Source organism: Pelobates fuscus, chromosome 6 (genome assembly GCF_036172605.1).
Source record: "Pelobates fuscus isolate aPelFus1 chromosome 6, aPelFus1.pri, whole genome shotgun sequence".
Classification (NCBI taxonomy): Eukaryota; Metazoa; Chordata; class Amphibia; order Anura; family Pelobatidae; genus Pelobates; species Pelobates fuscus.
The window spans coordinates 88404995-88428156 of NC_086322.1; the positions used below are offsets into that span (position 1 = coordinate 88404995).

At 45.3% G+C, this 23162-nt stretch overlaps 7 protein-coding genes across 7 annotated transcripts; 4 read left to right on the forward strand and 3 right to left on the reverse strand.

Annotated features, from left to right (window-relative positions):
- Positions 1 to 2363: 2363 nt before the first annotated feature.
- Positions 2364 to 11728, reverse strand: LOC134566072 (uncharacterized). The gene is made up of 4 exons (XM_063425782.1): positions 11326 to 11728; positions 10640 to 10701; positions 5093 to 5325; positions 2364 to 2775 (listed from the first exon to the last, which is right to left on the reverse strand). Exons 1-4 carry the CDS (start codon positions 11726 to 11728, stop codon positions 2364 to 2366), a joined length of 1110 nt encoding a protein of 369 aa, XP_063281852.1.
- LOC134614331 (histone H4) lies at positions 3500 to 3811 on the forward strand. The gene has a single exon (XM_063457982.1). The coding sequence runs from the start codon at positions 3500 to 3502 to the stop codon at positions 3809 to 3811; it is 312 nt and encodes a 103-aa protein (XP_063314052.1).
- LOC134614330 (histone H2B 1.1) lies at positions 5089 to 5469 on the reverse strand. Its single transcript, XM_063457981.1, has one exon. It carries the CDS (start codon positions 5467 to 5469, stop codon positions 5089 to 5091), a length of 381 nt encoding a protein of 126 aa, XP_063314051.1.
- LOC134614329 (histone H2A type 2-B) lies at positions 5770 to 6162 on the forward strand. Its single transcript, XM_063457980.1, has one exon. It carries the CDS (start codon positions 5770 to 5772, stop codon positions 6160 to 6162), a length of 393 nt encoding a protein of 130 aa, XP_063314050.1.
- A 725-nt stretch (positions 11729 to 12453) lies between the features above and the next one.
- On the forward strand, positions 12454 to 12765 carry LOC134614333 (histone H4). Its single transcript, XM_063457985.1, has one exon. It carries the CDS (start codon positions 12454 to 12456, stop codon positions 12763 to 12765), a length of 312 nt encoding a protein of 103 aa, XP_063314055.1.
- A 1277-nt stretch (positions 12766 to 14042) lies between these two features.
- Positions 14043 to 14423, reverse strand: LOC134614332 (histone H2B 1.1). The gene has a single exon (XM_063457984.1). It carries the CDS (start codon positions 14421 to 14423, stop codon positions 14043 to 14045), a length of 381 nt encoding a protein of 126 aa, XP_063314054.1.
- A 300-nt stretch (positions 14424 to 14723) lies between these two features.
- On the forward strand, positions 14724 to 15116 carry LOC134615420 (histone H2A type 2-B). Its single transcript, XM_063459939.1, has one exon. The coding sequence runs from the start codon at positions 14724 to 14726 to the stop codon at positions 15114 to 15116; it is 393 nt and encodes a 130-aa protein (XP_063316009.1).
- Positions 15117 to 23162: the final 8046 nt, after the last annotated feature.

Sequence of the window (23162 nt, forward strand, 5' to 3'; positions counted from 1 at the left end):
GTAACCCAATACACGTTCTATTTCCTAGTTCCCTCTGTACGGCCTGACCACCTGGTTTCTGACGTGCTTACTCCACACTCCAGGTACGGTCTGCCTTACGTTGCTGCCTCATACCTCCCCTACGTTTTTGTTACATGTTTTCCCCAGGTACGTCCTGTCTCGCACTTCGCCCCCCACCTAGTCTAGATGTGGCTGGCTGTCAGAGTCTTAGGTGTCCAATAGAGGTTATCTCCCCCTGGCTTTCTTAGCCTTAGGTTAGTGGTCCCGCGACGCCAACACCCATCCTCATACTCGGAGGTACTACGCCCCTCGGGCCAAATCATAGTTAGTTGCCTCGCATGTGGCATAGAGAGGGCCTACCCTGTCACTCCCATTCTGTCTTATGCTTTACTGGTCACCGAGAGGCTGACACCCCGCCACAACGTTCAGTGGCCACGAAATCCCCTCGCGTCAACGCATAGATAGAGTCTCTCAAGCCGCTTGGCATCTAGCAGGGCCTCACCTGTCACCAACTTAGTTTTAATTGTTTCGCCGCCTTGCGGCACTAGCAAGCTGGCCAGCTCACACTGGTCCTACACTTACTCTGGTCCTTTTTCTTGCTCTGATTTCTCGCTTCTTTCTTTTAGCATGGATCAAGTACCGGAAGGTGGCGAACACTTGTTACTGCCCGACACTCCGGCCAGGTCTGGTACTCCATCTCGCAGGGGAGATTCTGCCACGCCTGCCTCCTTCGGTTCCTGGTTGATTCTTCACCTCATGACAGATTTTCGGAAATGTCAGCTCCCGTTCCCTGCATACACTAGGAAGACCGAACTGTTCTCCATTTTAGATGCTGGACCTTTCTGATGTTTTCACTCCGACCATGTAAGTAAACTCCCATTTACCTGGCTTTCTACGGTCTTCTTAGACCCCGTGAACTTACCACTACTACCATAACCAACCTACAATAATGCCTCAGGAGGTCTCACCTAGTTAATTTGGGAGACTATTATGTACTTACACTTCCTCACACTCGAACTACACATACTCTGTTCATACCACAACCACTACAGAACCTAGACATATTTTTCATACTATGTCCATGTAAGTCATGCTCTTCCTGTTGTTGATTGTAATAAATTCTAGTCTGTATCTTTTTGGCCCTCTTTATTTACAGGCCTACTGCTACGTCGGTTCCGGCACACCTCAACCAACTTTTCCTCTTCTTACACATTGCTCTCCTTACACTCTTGCCTCTGCCTTTTTATGCCCCTACCACAAATGTGAAGGCTTGGCCTGCAGTTGTGGGATGGGCATGGTCCCCTATTTAAGCTCACTACTCACCTCCACCTGTCCCGTTCGTTTCTTAGTGTTGCTTGACCCCACCCTCCTCTCCCTTTTATACTTTTCTCTATTCATTACTTGGTAGGCCCTCTTTATTTACAGGTCTACTGCTACGTTCCCCGCACACCTCAACCGACTTTTCCTCTTCTTACACATTGCTACACAGTCATACTCTCCTTACACTCTTGCCTGGGCCTTTTTATGCCCCTACCACAAGTATAAAACGAACAAGGGAACGTTGGAAAGTATAATACTGAAACTTAAATAAAATAAATAAAAAAATTTAAAAAAATATATACAAAATTAGGTTTCTAATAAACATGTTTTCCTGGTAGGATAATCAAAATCAAATACACATTCACCTTATCAGTGGCTGGAATGGCACACAGTAACATAGTATCAAATTGTAACAAGTATGCCATACCTTCAAAAACAAAAGAAACAAAGGATCTATTAAAGCATATGCCGACAAATCTTTTAAAGATTTTCCCGTGTGGTTTTCAAAATGAACGTAGGAAGTTGGAAAGCAGAATACTGAAATTGACATTGAAAATAAAAAAATAAAAAGCGATTTAGGTTCTTATAAACTTGGTAAGATTCTTCGTTTTTTCCTGCTTTCATTATTTATACATTTTCTGATGCACATTTAAACAGCTACGAATCTCTCAAAAATGTTAGGATTCTGACTGAAACTGGGAATTGGGGTGGGTGGAGAGAGAGAAAATGATTATCTAGCTCCAAGGAGAAAAAAAAAAAGCAATATACATATATAAATCATAGAAAATGGGATGAATGGTTCTGTTTTTAGGTATAATTATTTCCAAGTGCTTGTATTATTGTTAATGTACTTTATTATGCCTCACAGCAGGACCTGTTTGCTAGTAAAGTGCAGGAGATTAGCCAATAGAAATAAAGAACATAGTCCTGGATAATAAAGGGTGCGGGAGGAAGGGATTGACAAGCTCGTTTGGTTGAAGACATAGTGGCTCTGAAAAGAGCCTTTGGTTGGAGAAATGAAGAGATTGGTCAGGAGAATGGCATTAAGCGCGCTCTCCTCTAATCCTGCGAGCCAGCTGGATGTCTTTGGGCATGATGGTCACTCTCTTGGCGTGGATGGCACACAGGTTGGTATCCTCGAAGAGGCCAACCAGGTAAGCCTCGCTAGCCTCTTGCAAGGCCATGACAGCAGAGCTCTGGAAGCGCAGGTCGGTTTTGAAGTCCTGGGCGATCTCACGGACCAGGCGCTGGAAGGGCAGTTTGCGGATCAGCAGCTCAGTGGATTTCTGATAGCGACGGATTTCCCGAAGAGCTACCGTGCCAGGGCGGTAACGGTGAGGTTTCTTGACACCACCGGTAGCGGGAGCGCTTTTCCTGGCAGCCTTGGTGGCCAGCTGCTTCCTGGGAGCCTTCCCTCCGGTGGATTTACGGGCTGTCTGCTTAGTACGGGCCATTCTGTCAAACTGAGCGTCTCACCTACCACAAGGTTATCAGGAGCTATGGCTAGAAAGCCGCGAGCCCGAGTTCTTTATAGATGAAAGATGGATATGATTGGACACAATGTACCACGCCCCTAACTCTGATAGGAGAGAGACGCTGCCACTTGGAGACAAAAGTGTAGATTGAAATACTGAGCACAACGCATGCTCTTTCAATGTTACACTGCCATCTAGTGGCCATGTATAGGTACTGCGTTAATTGATTAATTACATAATTCGATCCAGAACTAAGAGATACTATGTGTAATACATACAATCAGTGTAAAAATTAAAAGATTATAATTATGTCTTTAGCTAAATAATTTATCGAGACATATTTACTTTTAATCTCTTTACCTGCATTCCGTGCTATTACAGGATTTGTCTATTATGTATGAAGCAAAGGGAAGGAAAATGAAACATTTTATCAGTAAATGCAGTCTGCACTGAATACTTGCCGGAGCTGCAAATTCGAATACGGTAGAAACCTTTCCCGCTGGCGTTTTTTTTTCTCTAGTTCAAAAATGACTATTCAGCAAATCACCGCAAAGCACAACCTCCTGCATCAGCCAATCAACGACAAGAGCCGCCCAGTGACGGTTTGATTTGTCTATCAGTTCCCCACTCGGTCGTCTCAAGAGACATATAAGAGAAGGCAGCCGTGTTGGGAGCATTCATTGTTCCACTTGTCTCAGCTCAGAATGTCTGGTCGCGGTAAAGGAGGGAAAGGGCTCGGTAAAGGTGGTGCCAAGCGGCACAGGAAGGTGCTCCGTGATAACATCCAGGGGATCACTAAACCGGCTATCCGCCGTTTGGCTCGCAGAGGAGGTGTCAAGCGAATCTCCGGCCTCATTTACGAGGAGACTCGAGGAGTGCTGAAAGTCTTCCTGGAGAACGTTATCCGCGATGCCGTCACATACACCGAGCACGCCAAGAGGAAGACGGTCACCGCCATGGACGTGGTGTACGCGCTGAAACGCCAGGGCCGCACTCTCTACGGTTTCGGAGGTTAAACGTTTCGGCTGATGTTCGATAATTCATTCAAACCAAAGGCTCTTTTCAGAGCCGCCCACTCCTTCCCTCATAAGGCTATAATTCCACCAGGATGGCTCGGCTGTCTCAATGCTCCCTACAACATATTGGAGAACGAGAAATTACAGAGTAGCCTTCCGGTAACACAAACTCCAATGTGTTTCCTATCCATATAATGTTGCCTTATGTTTCCCCGAATATCCTGCTTCGTTTTCTGTTTGAATGCAATGCTCTCATAAAACATGAAATAAGGGCATTGGAGGCTGAGAGGGTTAAAGTCTTCCTTGTTAGTAAGACTAGAATCCTCTCTGCACTAAACTGCAGTCAGTATGTGATCTAAAACGGCCGGAGAGAAAAGCTGCTGTGATCGAAGCAGCCATTCCCGCTTTTTATATGGAAAACATGCTGCATACTGACTTTATACACCTCGAAACAGACCTAAAACTAGACATTCTATACTGTGATAATTATAGTTTGAGGAATCATTAGAATTCTCTAAGCATCACAGTCCATACAAATTATATGGCAGTCGTTTCCACCTGAGTATGAAAGGGTTAAACTATATGCATTTTATCATCACAAAATACTGCTTAATGAAACTGCAATCAGTATGTGGCCAGGAAATGGCGGGAGAGGAAAGTGGAAGAACAAAAAGCTGCTGTGACAGAGCCAGCAGGGGGACTATATCGTGCAGGATTTAAACTTCGCCATTTTGTAACCGACTTTCCCGCTTTAAAAACGCCATGCAGAGAACGCTGAATGTATAAATTTGGTAATAAATACATTATAAGAGGGAAACAGACCCACCAAACTCCTAATTTTAATTTATAAAGTATTCATTGAGATTGATATTGCTGGTTTGATCCATGATATGTATTAAACAAAAAGTAACCATTGCAATCTGTATACACGAGATGGCAGCATTGTATAATTTGTGAGAGAGGAGTGTGAATGGAAACACGTTTCATGTGTAAGCTAGATTGATACATTATAATAGTTTCAGGCTGTTGTATCTTTTAGTATACTTTATAACCAGCAGAATAAATGTTACACTATAGGTTCTGCCATTGAGAGTGTTTTACAATTTATTTTAGCTTGAAGAAGATTTCAAAATTGAAATAGTGTAACGCGACAATCGATTACTTTTTACATTTCGCACATAGAGAATACTCTCGTAATATAGTCACAGCTCTCTCGTGGATTGTGTGGGTGGCTCTTAGAAGAGCCTTTGTGTTATTAGAGTTTGGGTGACGGGTCTTTACTTGGCGCTGGTGTACTTGGTCACTGCCTTGGTGCCCTCAGACACGGCGTGTTTGGCCAGCTCTCCGGGCAGTAAGAGCCGTACAGCGGTCTGGATCTCCCGGGAGGTGATGGTGGAGCGCTTGTTATAGTGAGCCAGACGGGAGGCTTCCCCTGCGATGCGCTCGAAGATATCATTGACAAAGGAGTTCATGATCCCCATGGCCTTGGAGGAGATACCGGTGTCGGGGTGGACCTGTTTCAGCACCTTGTACACGTAGATGGCATAGCTCTCCTTCCTGCTCTTTCTGCGCTTCTTCCCATCCTTCTTCTGGGTCTTGGTCACGGCTTTTTTAGAGCCCTTCTTGGGTGCGGGAGCGGACTTGGCTGGTTCAGGCATGATGATCAGAGAAATCTTACGAAATTTCCAACAGAATAAGGAACACGTTCCCCAGCTGCTCTATATATAGAAGCCCTGGCAGTAAAGCCTGACCTGTGTGCATTTTCTATTGGTTCGTTCAGTAAGAGCATTGAGCATGGAACGCGGTAACCTACAGCGATTGGTTACTTTCTGAGTCGGACGCTGATTGGTGGCTTTAAAATGCAACCAATTAGATTAGAGCTCGCGGTATCTGAGATGGTATAAATAGCCGTGCAGGGGGCGCCAAGGTCTAGACGATAATTCGATTTCGTTTTGAAAATGTCAGGAAGAGGCAAACAGGGCGGCAAAGTCAGGGCTAAAGCCAAGACCCGATCATCCAGAGCAGGTCTGCAGTTCCCAGTCGGCCGTGTCCACAGGCTGCTCAGAAAGGGCAATTATGCCGAGCGGGTTGGAGCCGGAGCTCCGGTCTATCTGGCTGCAGTGCTGGAGTATCTGACCGCCGAGATCCTGGAACTGGCTGGGAATGCAGCCCGAGACAACAAGAAGACCCGCATCATCCCCCGCCATCTGCAGCTCGCTGTGCGCAACGACGAGGAGCTCAACAAACTGCTCGGAGGGGTCACCATAGCCCAGGGTGGGGTATTGCCCAATATCCAGGCTGTTTTACTGCCCAAGAAAACCGACAGCCACAAGCCAGCCAAGAGCAAGTAACTCCACTGTCCCTCAGCTCCCAAACTTACACAAAGGCTCTTTTAAGAGCCACCCACAATCCCCAGAAAGAGCTCACACTGATATATGACTGTATGGAGGTGATCACTGTCTTGCTACATTCTTATACGGTTATTCACTACAGTGACACGTCAAAGGGAATTTAGTATTTAAGGGTCTAATACCTCTTTTTTACAGTCTCTGTAATTCGGCTAACGAACTAAGTGATGCTTTTCAAATTTCCATTAAAACACACCTAGCGGACTTTCCCTTTCTAACCATTGCTATTACTACTTGTTATACACTGGGGAGTCTTTAGTGAAACACAAGAAATCGATCAAAAGCGGATTAATAGTTAAGTCACTATTGTGAACAATAGGAAAGTGCTGCATATCATTATAAGGTGGAAGGAAGTAAAGACTCCAATCCATCCCGATTTTCACACATCGGTAGATTCAATTAAACTTGAGATCTTTTGGGGTTTTTTTGCCTCAATTTTATAATTCAGGTTTTAGTGAATGAGCATGCCTCTCTTTCTACTGGTAATGCAAAAGAGGGCGGCAAATTCCAATTTCAAGTGACTTCCAGTTGTTATGGTACTTTTTCAGTAAACCAAAATGTTTAAGTGTCTATCTGTTCCTGTCCAAATTAAAGAGAATTGAATTGCGTATATACGCTGAAGTAATTCAGTCTGACACACGGAGTTCAGGTTAAAATAACTTCGAGGAAATTTATTGGCAAGTGCAGAATCAGCGGGCGCGCAGGCCCTTTTAAGAGACATTTTCGTCATCATTGATTATCAAGATATCAGTGAATAAACATCATTAATTGGATTAATTGTTAAGTGTCTGGGTTAGTGTCCACCTATCAATATAATTAATTGGATCAAAAGCTAAGTGGTTAGTTCCGTGTCCACCCACCAAGAGGTGGTACTTTTTCGGACACGGGTGGGGGACAAGGGGTCTTGAGCGTCATTTTACTCGGTCGGTGATGTCAAATCTCGTGGTTAGGTGCAAGGTCTCTTATGAATAGAACATTTCATTACTACTGTGTTCTCATGGCCTTTAAATTATATTATGTTGCGAGTTAGGGGAAATTCAACAGTTCCTGGGTTAGTCATATCCTTATGGAGAATACAGTCCTTGTCTATTGTATTAGATGTGCTGAGAAATACTGTCATGTAATGTAGTTTTCATATGAAGAAGTCAGGTTATGAGGACAAAATGGAGGATTTGTCACAGTATCAGGTTAATACAGAGTTAGAGCAGCAATTCAATATAAATACAATAAGATTTTTTAATAATTCTACATCAGTCCCCCCTATGAAATGTTAGATTCTAAGAGATAAAAACTTTATTTGTTAATACCAGAAGACGTGTTAGCCCAAAGGCACAGAAACCCCGTGGCCGCTAGCTAGGTGTTAATGCAAAGTGCAAGTCTGTCCCTATTTTCTGACCCTACTAGGCTAGCTCATCTGTCAGTATGGCTCTCGAACACTTCACACCCAAGGGTATCCCATGGCAGCTAACCCACCACTTCTCCACATGGGGCCTTTACCATTCACCGACAGATGCTGTCCCTAATCTAGTCCCTTCCTAGAACTCTCGCACTTTATCATCAAAAGGGATGGATTGCAGCGGCAAACAGGGTGAGTTGAGATCCTGGAAATCTTGGTCATCAACATCAAGTAGTGTGAAAGTGGGTGCCGCTTGGTCAATAGTCTTCGTGAGAGCTTTCCTCAGGCAGGGGAAGACACAACAAAAGAGAAGAGCAAAGATAAAAAGAGAAATTAGTATTGCCATACCAATATGCATTAAAGCCTTTTTCCAACCCGTCATCCAACCAAACCATCTGTCCCAGGGATCTTTTATCCCAGAATTCCTTTTTAATTCTTCTGAGAGGTCATTTAATTTTGCTATGGCTAATGTAACTTTACCATTAGGACCTGTGTTTTCTGGGATGTAGGTACAACATGTCATGGTGTCGGGCAAAATTTTACATACCCCTCCTTTTTCGGCTAGGATCATATCCAGGGCTATTCTATTTTGGAAGGCCATTTGGGATGTTGCCTGCAACTGTTCGGCTAATCCCTGGAGGGCATCTCTGGTGTAATTAACAAAACGCTGTTGATTGTAATAAATGTAGTTTATCCAATTTAAGTTCTTGTTTGCAGTAACTATGGTAAAAATTGATTCAAATCCTGCAGCAACTTCATCTCTTGCTTTAAATTCATTGGGTACCCCCCTAGGCACCCCAATGGCATCAATGTAAATGTGAGGGTCAAAACTTCCTTTTACTGGGGCTTCACGCTTGGCCTTAGTGTGGCTGGACTCATGGGTGTTGGTGTGTGTGTCAGAAATAATGTGTATAGGCATAATGGCCTTGGCCAATGTACACTCCCCCCACCACTCTGTGTCCATTCTGGATCTTAACTGTAAATCCCCACACAACCAGTAAATATCTCCCAGTGACCTAGTGTGCTGCTGCAGCAAACGTACAGGAACAGTTCTATATGTAGTACAATAACCTGCGGGAAAGTTACCCACAAATTTACCAATCCCATCATGCTTGACATAGCAAGTGTAATTACCTTTATATACGGTAACACCATGAGGAGGTCTTACATTTTTGGCTATAAGAGGATACTCCGCTGTCCATGCTTGACATTGAGACCTGTTGAAATTATATTGGTAGGCAAAAAGACTTAAAATGCAATTTTCTTCATTTACTGGCAGAGTTAAAGGTACAGTGCCCAGATGAGGCCGGGCACCACCACACACATAGCATGCGGTTCGGTTATGTTTGTTGGCATTATATTTCATCCATTCTAACCATAGGTTAACATCATTAAAACCTGTTTCAGCGGCCATAGTATCTTCAAAGGTGGGGTTAGCAATGGCCATCATGTCCTTAAAGGACTGGATGTGTGGTTTTAATGGGTTTGTGACCATATGAGTAGCTCCTCGCCACTCAGGGGAATTACACATATCTTTAAGGTAGAAATGCCCTAATTTAGTATAGGAACCCTTTTTCCAGTACATTCCCAATACATACTGGTCTGCATCTGTTGGGCTTGGATGCTCAACATTAAGAATTAATTTCATTGGTGTGCCTCCTCCAGGCTTTCTCAGAGTCATTCTTTGAAGGAGGGACCTACCATGATCATCTACTTTAGATAAGGCACTTTTTGGCTTGTAGCCCCAGGAAGGTCCGGCATTCCATCCCGCCGCCCCCCAATGGCCACAATCATGCCCCCATTGTTTGTCAACTACACAAACATATGGATCTTTTACATGAGGGATATCTCTATAGATATTCTGGATTTGTGTTGTAGTGAATGGGCATTCTACGATGTCACAATAATCAAAGGTATAGGTAGCCACACGGGTACATGATGAATTATACCAGAAGGTGTACCCACTAGCATCTTTAGTGATGGCTACTTGCTGGGCCTTAATTAAACTAATTAAGGAGACAATGTACCAGAGGTACATGGTTGTGCGGTATCTGCTTCCTCTGGGGCAGGAGACTTCTTGCAGTGGGAAGCGTGGATCCAATGTGGCCTGCCGGCCAATTTGACGGAAGTTGCGGTGATCAGGAGAACTTGGAATGGCCCGTCAAATCTTGGTTCCAGGGAGCTTTTCCGCACGAACTTCTTAACCAGAACCCAATCTCCGGGAAGCAGGTTATGGGTACCTGTGTTCAGATCAGGATCTGGAATTGAAGAGAAAACTTGGGCATGTATTTTGTTCAAGGCACTTGCAAGTTCAGTTACATAGTCTACTAAAACATCTGATTGAAGCTGTAACTGCTGTGGATAATAACAACCTAGCCTGGGTGCTGTCCCAAATAGAATTTCATATGGGGATAACGAGTGTTTCCCTCTAGGTGTGTGCCTAACGCTGAACAAAGCTATTGACAGACTTTCTGGCCAGGGCATTTTTGTTTCTTGTGACATTTTTAACATTCTGGCTTTTAGAGTGCCATTCATGCGCTCTACTTTACCACTACTTTGTGGGTGGTAAGGGGTGTGGAAGGCTAGGGTCACTCCCAGAGCAGTCCAAATTTCTTTAGTCCCCCAAGTCCTTGGGGGTTGCCTTACTATTTAAGCTCACTACTCACCTCCACCTGTCCCGTTCGTTTCTTAGTGTTGCTTGACCCCACCCTCCTCTCCCTTTTATACTTTTCTCTATTCATTACTTGGTAGGCCCTCTTTATTTACAGGTCTACTGCTACGTTCCCCGCACACCTCAACCGACTTTTCCTCTTCTTACACATTGCTACACAGTCATACTCTCCTTACACTCTTGCCTGGGCCTTTTTATGCCCCTACCACAAGTATAAAACGAACAAGGGAACGTTGGAAAGTATAATACTGAAACTTAAAATAAATAAAAAAATTTAAAAAAATATATACAAAATTAGGTTTCTAATAAACATGTTTTCCTGGTAGGATAATCAAAATCAAATACACATTCACCTTATCAGTGGCTGGAATGGCACACAGTAACATAGTATCAAATTGTAACAAGTATGCCATACCTTCAAAAACAAAAGAAACAAAGGATCTATTAAAGCATATGCCGACAAATCTTTTAAAGATTTTCCCGTGTGGTTTTCAAAATGAACGTAGGAAGTTGGAAAGCAGAATACTGAAATTGACATTGAAAATAAAAAAATAAAAAGCGATTTAGGTTCTTATAAACTTGGTAAGATTCTTCGTTTTTTCCTGCTTTCATTATTTATACATTTTCTGATGCACATTTAAACAGCTACGAATCTCTCAAAAATGTTAGGATTCTGACTGAAACTGGGAATTGGGGTGGGTGGAGAGAGAGAAAATGATTATCTAGCTCCAAGGAGAAAAAAAAAAAGCAATATACATATATAAATCATAGAAAATGGGATGAATGGTTCTGTTTTTAGGTATAATTATTTCCAAGTGTTTGTATTATTGTTAATGTACTTTATTATGCCTCACAGCAGGACCTGTTTGCTAGTAAAGTGCAGGAGATTAGCCAATAGAAATAAAGAACATAGTCCTGGATAATAAAGGGTGCGGGAGGAAGGGATTGACAAGCTCGTTTGGTTGAAGACATAGTGGCTCTGAAAAGAGCCTTTGGTTGGAGAAATGAAGAGATTGGTCAGGAGAATGGCATTAAGCGCGCTCTCCTCTAATCCTGCGAGCCAGCTGGATGTCTTTGGGCATGATGGTCACTCTCTTGGCGTGGATGGCACACAGGTTGGTATCCTCGAAGAGGCCAACCAGGTAAGCCTCGCTAGCCTCTTGCAAGGCCATGACAGCAGAGCTCTGGAAGCGCAGGTCGGTTTTGAAGTCCTGGGCGATCTCACGGACCAGGCGCTGGAAGGGCAGTTTGCGGATCAGCAGCTCAGTGGATTTCTGATAGCGACGGATTTCCCGAAGAGCTACCGTGCCAGGGCGGTAACGGTGAGGTTTCTTGACACCACCGGTAGCGGGAGCGCTTTTCCTGGCAGCCTTGGTGGCCAGCTGCTTCCTGGGAGCCTTCCCTCCGGTGGATTTACGGGCTGTCTGCTTAGTACGGGCCATTCTGTCAAACTGAGCGTCTCACCTACCACAAGGTTATCAGGAGCTATGGCTAGAAAGCCGCGAGCCCGAGTTCTTTATAGATGAAAGATGGATATGATTGGACACAATGTACCACGCCCCTAACTCTGATAGGAGAGAGACGCTGCCACTTGGAGACAAAAGTGTAGATTGAAATACTGAGCACAACGCATGCTCTTTCAATGTTACACTGCCATCTAGTGGCCATGTATAGGTACTGCGTTTATTGATTAATTACATAATTCGATCCAGAACTAAGAGATACTATGTGTAATACATACAATCAGTGTAAAAATTAAAAGATTATAATTATGTCTTTAGCTAAATAATTTATCGAGACATATTTACTTTTAATCTCTTTACCTGCATTCCGTGCTATTACAGGATTTGTCTATTATGTATGAAGCAAAGGGAAGGAAAATGAAACATTTTATCAGTAAATGCAGTCTGCACTGAATACTTGCCGGAGCTGCAAATTCGAATACGGTAGAAACCTTTCCCGCTGGCGTTTTTTTTTCTCTAGTTCAAAAATGACTATTCAGCAAATCACCGCAAAGCACAACCTCCTGCATCAGCCAATCAACGACAAGAGCCGCCCAGTGACGGTTTGATTTGTCTATCAGTTCCCCACTCGGTCGTCTCAAGAGACATATAAGAGAAGGCAGCCGTGTTGGGAGCATTCATTGTTCCACTTGTCTCAGCTCAGAATGTCTGGTCGCGGTAAAGGAGGGAAAGGGCTCGGTAAAGGTGGTGCCAAGCGGCACAGGAAGGTGCTCCGTGATAACATCCAGGGGATCACTAAACCGGCTATCCGCCGTTTGGCTCGCAGAGGAGGTGTCAAGCGAATCTCCGGCCTCATTTACGAGGAGACTCGAGGAGTGCTGAAAGTCTTCCTGGAGAACGTTATCCGCGATGCCGTCACATACACCGAGCACGCCAAGAGGAAGACGGTCACCGCCATGGACGTGGTGTACGCGCTGAAACGCCAGGGCCGCACTCTCTACGGTTTCGGAGGTTAAACGTTTCGGCTGATGTTCGATAATTCATTCAAACCAAAGGCTCTTTTCAGAGCCGCCCACTCCTTCCCTCATAAGGCTATAATTCCACCAGGATGGCTCGGCTGTCTCAATGCTCCCTACAACATATTGGAGAACGAGAAATTACAGAGTAGCCTTCCGGTAACACAAACTCCAATGTGTTTCCTATCCATATAATGTTGCCTTATGTTTCCCCGAATATCCTGCTTCGTTTTCTGTTTGAATGCAATGCTCTCATAAAACATGAAATAAGGGCATTGGAGGCTGAGAGGGTTAAAGTCTTCCTTGTTAGTAAGACTAGAATCCTCTCTGCACTAAACTGCAGTCAGTATGTGATCTAAAACGGCCGGAGAGAAAAGCTGCTGTGATCGAAGCAGCCATTCCCGCTTTTTATATGGAAAACATGCTGCATACTGACTTTATACACCTCGAAACAGACCTAAAACTAGACATTCTATACTGTGATAATTATAGTTTGAGGAATCATTAGAATTCTCTAAGCATCACAGTCCATACAAATTATATGGCAGTCGTTTCCACCTGAGTATGAAAGGGTTAAACTATATGCATTTTATCATCACAAAATACTGCTTAATGAAACTGCAATCAGTATGTGGCCAGGAAATGGCGGGAGAGGAAAGTGGAAGAACAAAAAGCTGCTGTGACAGAGCCAGCAGGGGGACTATATCGTGCAGGATTTAAACTTCGCCATTTTGTAACCGACTTTCCCGCTTTAAAAACGCCATGCAGAGAACGCTGAATGTATAAATTTGGTAATAAATACATTATAAGAGGGAAACAGACCCACCAAACTCCTAATTTTAATTTATAAAGTATTCATTGAGATTGATATTGCTGGTTTGATCCATGATATGTATTAAACAAAAAGTAACCATTGCAATCTGTATACACGAGATGGCAGCATTGTATAATTTGTGAGAGAGGAGTGTGAATGGAAACACGTTTCATGTGTAAGCTAGATTGATACATTATAATAGTTTCAGGCTGTTGTATCTTTTAGTATACTTTATAACCAGCAGAATAAATGTTACACTATAGGTTCTGCCATTGAGAGTGTTTTACAATTTATTTTAGCTTGAAGAAGATTTCAAAATTGAAATAGTGTAACGCGACAATCGATTACTTTTTACATTTCGCACATAGAGAATACTCTCGTAATATAGTCACAGCTCTCTCGTGGATTGTGTGGGTGGCTCTTAGAAGAGCCTTTGTGTTATTAGAGTTTGGGTGACGGGTCTTTACTTGGCGCTGGTGTACTTGGTCACTGCCTTGGTGCCCTCAGACACGGCGTGTTTGGCCAGCTCTCCGGGCAGTAAGAGCCGTACAGCGGTCTGGATCTCCCGGGAGGTGATGGTGGAGCGCTTGTTATAGTGAGCCAGACGGGAGGCTTCCCCTGCGATGCGCTCGAAGATATCATTGACAAAGGAGTTCATGATCCCCATGGCCTTGGAGGAGATACCGGTGTCGGGGTGGACCTGTTTCAGCACCTTGTACACGTAGATGGCATAGCTCTCCTTCCTGCTCTTTCTGCGCTTCTTCCCATCCTTCTTCTGGGTCTTGGTCACGGCTTTTTTAGAGCCCTTCTTGGGTGCGGGAGCGGACTTGGCTGGTTCAGGCATGATGATCAGAGAAATCTTACGAAATTTCCAACAGAATAAGGAACACGTTCCCCAGCTGCTCTATATATAGAAGCCCTGGCAGTAAAGCCTGACCTGTGTGCATTTTCTATTGGTTCGTTCAGTAAGAGCATTGAGCATGGAACGCGGTAACCTACAGCGATTGGTTACTTTCTGAGTCGGACGCTGATTGGTGGCTTTAAAATGCAACCAATTAGATTAGAGCTCGCGGTATCTGAGATGGTATAAATAGCCGTGCAGGGGGCGCCAAGGTCTAGACGATAATTCGATTTCGTTTTGAAAATGTCAGGAAGAGGCAAACAGGGCGGCAAAGTCAGGGCTAAAGCCAAGACCCGATCATCCAGAGCAGGTCTGCAGTTCCCAGTCGGCCGTGTCCACAGGCTGCTCAGAAAGGGCAATTATGCCGAGCGGGTTGGAGCCGGAGCTCCGGTCTATCTGGCTGCAGTGCTGGAGTATCTGACCGCCGAGATCCTGGAACTGGCTGGGAATGCAGCCCGAGACAACAAGAAGACCCGCATCATCCCCCGCCATCTGCAGCTCGCTGTGCGCAACGACGAGGAGCTCAACAAACTGCTCGGAGGGGTCACCATAGCCCAGGGTGGGGTATTGCCCAATATCCAGGCTGTTTTACTGCCCAAGAAAACCGACAGCCACAAGCCAGCCAAGAGCAAGTAACTCCACTGTCCCTCAGCTCCCAAACGTACACAAAGGCTCTTTTAAGAGCCACCCACAATCCCCAGAAAGAGCTCACACTGATATATGACTGTATGGAGGTGATCACTGTCTTGCTACATTCTTATACGGTTATTCACTACAGTGACACGTCAAAGGGAATTTAGTATTTAAGGGTCTAATACCTCTTTTTTACAGTCTCTGTAATTCGGCTAACGAACTAAGTGATGCTTTTCAAATTTCCATTAAAACACACCTAGCGGACTTTCCCTTTCTAACCATTGCTATTACTACTTGTTATACACTGGGGAGTCTTTAGTGAAACACAAGAAATCGATCAAAAGCGGATTAATAGTTAAGTCACTATTGTGAACAATAGGAAAGTGCTGCATATCATTATAAGGTGGAAGGAAGTAAAGACTCCAATCCATCCCGATTTTCACACATCGGTAGATTCAATTAAACTTGAGATCTTTTGGGGTTTTTTTGCCTCAATTTTATAATTCAGGTTTTAGTGAATGAGCATGCCTCTCTTTCTACTGGTAATGCAAAAGAGGGCGGCAAATTCCAATTTCAAGTGACTTCCAATCATGCCACAAAAAAAAAAATCTCAACTCCAAAGCCAGTCAGATTTCTCCTAGGTGGGATTTAGTCACACCATATGGCCATGTGGGGGTCCTCTCCTGCTTCAAAATAAGCCAGTATGCCATACGGTGTAACTAAATTCCGTATTGCCAAGATAGGTCTAAGTAAGTAGTATTGTAAGATTTCATGCTGTATTTTGGGATGTGCTCTCCTTCACATGTACAAACCTTTTGGAAATGTATTACTGTTCTGCTTTAATTGTACTACGTTGTTTATTTTGTTTTCCATATTTCTAAACACTAAAAATATAGATGAACCAAAAACCCTCTCCCCTCCCCCTTTAAAAAAAAATAAATAAATATATATTTATTCTTGATGTGGTATCATTCAAGTAAGACACATAAAGTCATAGCTTTCCCATATTTTGTAAATTCTAGTAGGCTTAAATTTGTATACTTTCATATCACTAGAAATGAGGCAAATCTAATCAACATGAGGTTGAGGGTCAATCATCAAAGCCTGGGCCTCCTCCCTATTTTCTTCTCCCTTGCACAGTGGGTCAGCTAACTGCCTCCATCCACACATCAGGACATGCATGCACACATTCACACGGCAAGGGATTTTATATACCACTCGAGATAATATTCTCAAAGCCAAGCGACTTTTTCTAAAAATGGTTTTCACTGAGACCTCATTGTGGGGCTGGACTATTCACGGTCCACAGACCCAACCCATGGGCAGCCTAGATTTCCTTTAAAACAGCCTTCTGTCCTCTAGGTAAGCCCACTGGTGCAAAATGGTAGAGGAGGGGTAGTCTCAATTAGGGTCACTACAGGCCACCTTTCCCACACCTGGCTTACACACAGGTTCCCTCGCCCACAGGCCATCATTCCCAGCTATTTAAATACCCTCCCTCTCACAGGAAAAGTACAACATTAACTTTCACAAGGTAAGTACAAAAGAAAAAATGCATTACTGTAAAACCAAAAATAAAAGCAGGTTGTGTCAAATAGACAGTGTGTCTGGGAAAACAAACAGCCCCAATGCAACCCATATGCCAGGCCGGGTGGTTTATAGAGGGTCTTGGCTCTTCTTCTCACCACCTCGTCTCAGACTGATTACGGCTTTGGGTGGATCTACATTCACCCTCGATAGTCGTAGAGGCGTCAATTGAAGGGTGCAAGTGACTCTCCAGCCGACAGTGTTGACACAGAATCTCCTTGAGGCACCCACCACCAGAGTACCTGCATCTTCGCCACTCCATCAGGACGGAGAATGGCAAATCATCAAATATTTTATTTATTTTTTAAATTCTTTATTTTTGTTGAGGCATGTGATTATGGGGGTACAGAAAAAAGAGAGGGAGACGTTCAAGAGTTGTACAGGATGGGGTCGTCATAACATATTGACAAAGTCTCCTATGATTATCAACCTCATTTTATATATATATAGTAACATGCTGTGGCTAAATACTGTTATCTCTTGCTTTAATACTGTAATCTCTCGCATTGATACTGTTTCCTCTCGCTTTAATATTGTTATCTCTCGCTTTAATACTGTTATCTCTCGCCTTAATACGGTTATCTCTCGCTTTAATACGGTTATCTCTCGCTTTAATACGGTTGTCTTCTCGACTTAATACTGTCAACGTATAGTAGCTTACATGCAAGGCTGTACTCGGTTGGGACAGGTTAATTATTAAACGTTAGGTTACATGCTAGACAGACATATTATATAATAAAGACCACTGACTACCAATTGTATTGTAGTCAAGGATAGCTATAACAAAATGAGGGTATGTTAGGCTAGGTGATATACAGTGCTCTGCATTAATGTTAGGTACACACAAATATATGTATATTAACAGCCGCATAGTTACTCTTTCAGGAGATGGAATTACCCTTGTGAGTACACTTTTGATGGGCAGTCAGTGGTCGCCTGCCAAGGGACCCCCCTAAATATATCTCGAAGCATTTAAATAAAAGGGGATATAAGGACTGCTATGGTAGTTATAGTCCCGATGTGTGTCATGTTCGTATGGTGGCAGTCCCTGTATGGGCGATCCAGACGAGTGTCTGTCTTAGGCGGGAAAAGAGTCCCTGTTGCCGTGCCGATCATCGTGTACAGTATGGTGGCTGTAGGTGGTTAATCCGCGTTCGTTGGCCCGCATGCAGTGTGGAAGGTAAGGTTAAGTTGTTGTCCCTCTGTAGTGAGGCTAGTGGGGTATGAGGATGTGCTCGCCTGTTCCTGCTTGGCGTCCTTCGGCAGTCCGTCCTTGAGAAGTCAGAAGGGAGGGTGCCTCAGTCAGCCCTCGGGCATGGATAGCTGGGCATGCAGTCTCCGCCATTTTAAAGGTGGACTCTGCGCTCTGTGGTCTCTTGTGAAGGTGCCGCTTCTAGCCGGTGCTGCCCGCAAGTTTATTCTGTGCAGGGGGAGCGGTGTGGGTCGCTTCTGAGCCTCACTGCCGGTTTTGGTGCCAGCATCCTTGGTCTCCGCCATCTTGCACGCTGCGCTTTGGTGCTGGATCCAGGCGGCCCTGCTGCTGCTCCCGGGATGGTCGGGGCATGCGGGGGTGGGGACCGGGATCACCCCCCCGGTCCATGGGGGGGGGGGAACGGGGCCACAGCTCCACGGGTCTGGCTCCTGTCTGAGCACCGATGAGCAGGATAGCGGGGCAGCGACCGTCTGCCCCACTCACCGCCGGAGTAGGCCTCGTTGATGCCAGTGAGGATTCATCCCCCAGGGGACTGAAACCGGTCGGGCCAGCCTCACCCTGGGTCCGGTACTCTCCACCCGATGTGTTTCACTGATTTTTGTCAACTTTTTATGCCAAAATAAACTGATTGCTTGTTCTTCCGTTGTAAATTTCGGGAGCTGGTCTGACATGCGACCATCTCGCTCGGCGGCCTGGCCCTGCCCCCATCATCAAATATTTTAATATGAAAGTCCTCCATATCAACAGTGGAGTGGGCATCTGGGCCCACTGTTTCTTGTGCCCCTCAGGACCAGATATTTTTATGTCGATGTTGTGCTTCCAGTGATGGTACTGTGCGGTTAAGCCTCTGGACCTGTTGGGAGATCTTATCGTTTGTGTATGGGTCACAGTCAGTAGTCCCTCTCGTTCCTCCTCTCGGTATTTAACGTCGCTAATGAGTCGATTCAGGCTGCCTATTTCAGTTTGCTTTCTGCTAGGTCTGCTTTCCTAACCGCTTGTAGATCCTACAGGAGCTTTTCAATGTTCCCTTTAGCGGAGGGTGATGTGGCGGTATACCCTCTCGAGAATGGGTTACTACCGCCTGTGGTCGCCCCTTCCTAGTTGTGCCCAGTCCTAGAGTGATTATAGCTGCAAACCAGTGATTATAGTATTTTGCAGGAAGGCAAGCGTGGTATCACCCAAACACTAGTCGAGACTTAGGGAAGGGTAAACAAGAACTGTTTATTGTAGGAAAGATACAAAGTATTTATGCACAGGCATCGCTGTGTCTGGGAGATAATGGTATCTCCCGGACACAGGAAGCCGAACACACAAAAAACCCAAAACTCACCCAATACAGTAACACAACCCCATGCCATACATCACCAAATAGCTCCTGGTCCCAGCTATAATCCCTGCAAATAGCGGGGCGATCGGATGTACAGAGCCAGAGAAATCATCATATAAAGTCTGGGCTTAACACTCTGTACATTCTCACAAATAGTTCCACTTGGTTTAGGCCTGTAGAGTCAAACTACACGCCTAAACCATGCAGCAACCAATCAGCACTCACAGAGGGGAGGAGTTACAAGCTAAGCCCTTGAGGGCTCGCCGACCAATCGTGATAAATGGCGCAAACAAGTTTGAATGGCAGCTCCTTCTCCTATTGGTTGGCATGGATTTCCCAACCCAAGGTAAGCTTACCCCCAAGGGTACAATTCAGCTCCCATGGAGTTATGAAAAAAATATTGTGCAATAGCGGAATTGACTTCCGCATGGCTGATTCAGGGCAGTTGCCCGATGTGCATGACATAATGGAAGTCAAATTGAGACAGAAATGTTCCATCTAGTGATTTGCTGCCGCATTCACGGCTTGCCAACTACTCGCGATGTAGCCCCACTTTCTAGTCGCATGTCTCTGCACCCTCATCAAGTGGCTCTGCTGCTCCTTCACAATGTCACTGTCCCATTGTCCACACTGTCACTGTCCCACACTGTCAGACTACTCCCTCTCCCACAATATAACTGCCCCAAGTTGTCACACTGCCCCCTCCATCACATTGTCACTGTCCCATTGCCCACAGTGTCACTGTCCCACTGCCCCACACTGTTAGACTACTCCCTCCCCCACAATGTCACTTACCCAAGCTGTCACACTGCCGCCTCCAAACACACACTGTCCCCTCCACCACAATGTCACAGGCCCCAAGCTGTCGCACTGCCAACTCCCAACATACACTGTCACGCTGCCCCCTCCACCACAATGTCACTGCCGCAAGCTGTCACACTGCCACTCCCAACACACACTGTCCCCTACACCACAATGTCACTGCCCCACTCCTACAATGTCATTGTCCCACACTGTCACACTGCCTCACACTGTCATTGCCCCACACTATCAGACTACTCCCTCCCCCACAATGGCACTGCCCCAAGTTGTCACACTACCCCCTCACACACACTGTCACACTACACCCTCCACATACTGTCACTGCCTCCCTCGGCCCCACACCCCACTACCTCAACCCTATAACCCCCAGCCCTCCACACAGCACCCCATGGCTACCACAGTAGAGCCACATCGCACCAACCCTCGCTGTTTACCCTTGTAAACAGCCCAGGCATTACAGGAACAACTGCCCCCAGCAAATCCGGATGGAGTGGAACTGACCCCCATCTAACCAGCCCTGAGCCGGAGCCCACTGTGAAGAGGGAAACCGTTACGGGGGTGGTCCAGGCGCAACCCAGGAAATTTGGCCAGTGCTTCATGAGATGGCCCCGGTACAAGCTGTGGAGGACAGCCATGCCGAGCATAGGCAAGTTGTCAAAATAAATGGCAAGGAGGCTCAGGGGCTAAGAGACACGAGGGGCACTCTGACCCTAGTACAGCCGCACCAGGTTAGCACCACGGCAAATACCGGCCGGACTGTGGCTGGTAGAGTCGCCGGCGGAGCCATCAATACACAGAGGTCGGCATCATGCAAGACTTACCGGCAGAGGTGTGAATACATACACACACACACACACAGATTTCTGAATGCACACAGGCGTTGCTGAATGCACACAGGCTGATTTATACACGTACACACAGACTGCTGAGTCCATACACACAGACATACAGACTGCTGAGTCCATACACACACACACAGACATACAGACTGCTGAGTACAGACACAGACTGCTGAGTCCATATACACACACAGACTGCTGAGTCCATACACAGACACACACACACACAGACTGCTGAGTCCATACACAGACACACACACACACATACTGCTGATTCCATACACACACACAGACTGCTGAGTCCATACACACACACACAGACATACAGACTGCTGAGTCCATACACACACACACAGACATACAGACTGCTGAGTACAGACACAGACTGCTGAGTCCATATACACACACAGACTGCTGAGTCCATACACAGACACACACACACAGACTGCTGAGTCCATACACAGACACACACACACACACACACACATACTGCTGATTCCATACACACACACAGACTGCTGAGTCCACACACACACACACACATACACAGACTGCTGAGTCCATACACCCACAGACTGCTGAGTCCATACACCCACAGACTGCTGAATCCATACACACGCACAGACTGCTGAGTCCATACACCCACAGACACACAGGCTGCTGAGTCCATACACAGGCAGAGACTGCTGAGTCCATAAACACACACACACACACACACAGATTGTTGAGTCTTTACACACATACAGACTGCTGAGTTCATACACACACACAGACTGCTGAGTCCATACACACACACACAAACACACACACACACACAGACTGCTGAGTCCTTACACACACACAGACTGCTGAGTAGGACTGCCATCAGAAATTTTAGGGCCCCTGACACAGATCAAGATCTGGGCCCCCGGGGCCAGCACCAAGTCCGCCCACAAGGATGAAGTGTGTGTGTATAGTGGATGTAGAATGTGTGTCATGGATGCAGTGTGTATAGTGGATGTAGAATGTGTGTAGTGGATGCGGTATTTGTGTCATGGATGCAGTGTGTATAGTGGATGCAGTATGTGTGTCATGGATGCAGTGTGTATAGTGGATGCAGATTGTACATTTAGTGTAATGTATGTAATGTTTGTATGCATGCATTAGATGCAGAGTGTGTGTGTAGTGAATGTAGGTGTGTATAGTGAATGCAGAGTGTGTGTTTTTGTAGTGGATGTAGTGTGTATAGTGAATGTAGTGTGTATAGTGAATGTAGTGTGTTTGTAGTGAGTGCAAAGTGTGTTTAGTAAATGTAAAATGCAACTAGTGAGTGCAACGTGTGTATAGTGAATGCAGTGTGTGTGTGTTTGTGTGTAGTGCAAAGTGTGTTTAATGAATGTAGTGTGTGTGTGTGTGTAGTACCGAGCGTGTTTAGTAAATGTAGTGTGTAGTGAGTGAAATGTGTGTGTATAGTGAATGTAGTGTGTGTGTGTGTAGTGCAAAGTGTGCTTAGTGAATGTAGTGCAAAGTGTGTTTAGTGAATGTAGTGTGTGTGTAGGGCAGAGTGTGTTTAGTGAATGTAGTGTGAGTATGTGTAGTGCAGAATGTGTTTAGTGAATGTAGTGTGTGTAGTGCAAAATGTGTATAGTGAATGTAGTGTGTGTGTGTAGAGCAAAATGTGTATAGTGAATGTAGTGTGTAGCGCAAAGTGTGTTTAGTGAATGTAGTGTGTGTGTAGTGCACAGTGTGTTTAGTAAATGTAGTGTTTGTAGTGAGTGCAGAGTGTGTTTAGTGAATGTAGTGTATGTGTAGTGCAGAGTATGTTTAGTGAATGTAGTGTGTGTGTGTGTGTGTAGTGCAGAGTGTGTTTAGTGAATGTAGTGTGTGTGTAGTGCAGAGTGTGTTTAGTGAACCTAGTATGTGTGTGTGTGTAGTATTTTTTTTATTTGTGTGTGTATATTTCAATTTTATTCCCCCCTCCCTGGTTCTTACCATGCCAGGGAGGGGGGAGATCGCATTCCCTGTTGGTCCAGTGGCATGGTGGAGGGTGCCAGCCGCGGTACATTGAAGAGGGGGCCCAGCAACACACACTGTCTTCCTTTCCAGCTCCCCTCTGACTAACTCTCGCGAGACAGGCCTGCGTGCTGTGCGCTCTGGCGGCCGCAGGAAAGTTAGACAGAGAGCAGCTGGAAAGGAGGACAGAGTGTGCTGCTTTGCCCCCCTCTGCAATGTACAGGTAGCAGGGCGCCCTCTGTGCACGTATATATAGCGAAAATCGCTAG

Bases quoted from the DNA above. Each gene is read 5' to 3' on its own strand.
- LOC134614329 (XM_063457980.1), top strand. From the start codon at position 5,770: ATGTCAGGAAGAGGCAAACAGGGCGGCAAAGTCAGGGCTAAAGCCAAG.
- LOC134614330 (XM_063457981.1), bottom strand. From the start codon at position 5,469: ATGCCTGAACCAGCCAAGTCCGCTCCCGCACCCAAGAAGGGCTCTAAA.
- LOC134614331 (XM_063457982.1), top strand. From the start codon at position 3,500: ATGTCTGGTCGCGGTAAAGGAGGGAAAGGGCTCGGTAAAGGTGGTGCC.
- LOC134566072 (XM_063425782.1), bottom strand. From the start codon at position 11,728: ATGGCCCGTACTAAGCAGACAGCCCGTAAATCCACCGGAGGGAAGGCT. The intron at 10,702-11,325 runs GCGCTTAATGCC...TTGTTTTTGAAG, and splicing joins TCGCAGGATTAGAGGAGAGC to GTATGGCATACTTGTTACAA. The intron at 5,326-10,639 runs GTGAATGTGTAT...GTGCTGAAACAG, and splicing joins CCATTCCAGCCACTGATAAG to GTCCACCCCGACACCGGTAT.
- LOC134615420 (XM_063459939.1), top strand. From the start codon at position 14,724: ATGTCAGGAAGAGGCAAACAGGGCGGCAAAGTCAGGGCTAAAGCCAAG.
- LOC134614333 (XM_063457985.1), top strand. From the start codon at position 12,454: ATGTCTGGTCGCGGTAAAGGAGGGAAAGGGCTCGGTAAAGGTGGTGCC.
- LOC134614332 (XM_063457984.1), bottom strand. From the start codon at position 14,423: ATGCCTGAACCAGCCAAGTCCGCTCCCGCACCCAAGAAGGGCTCTAAA.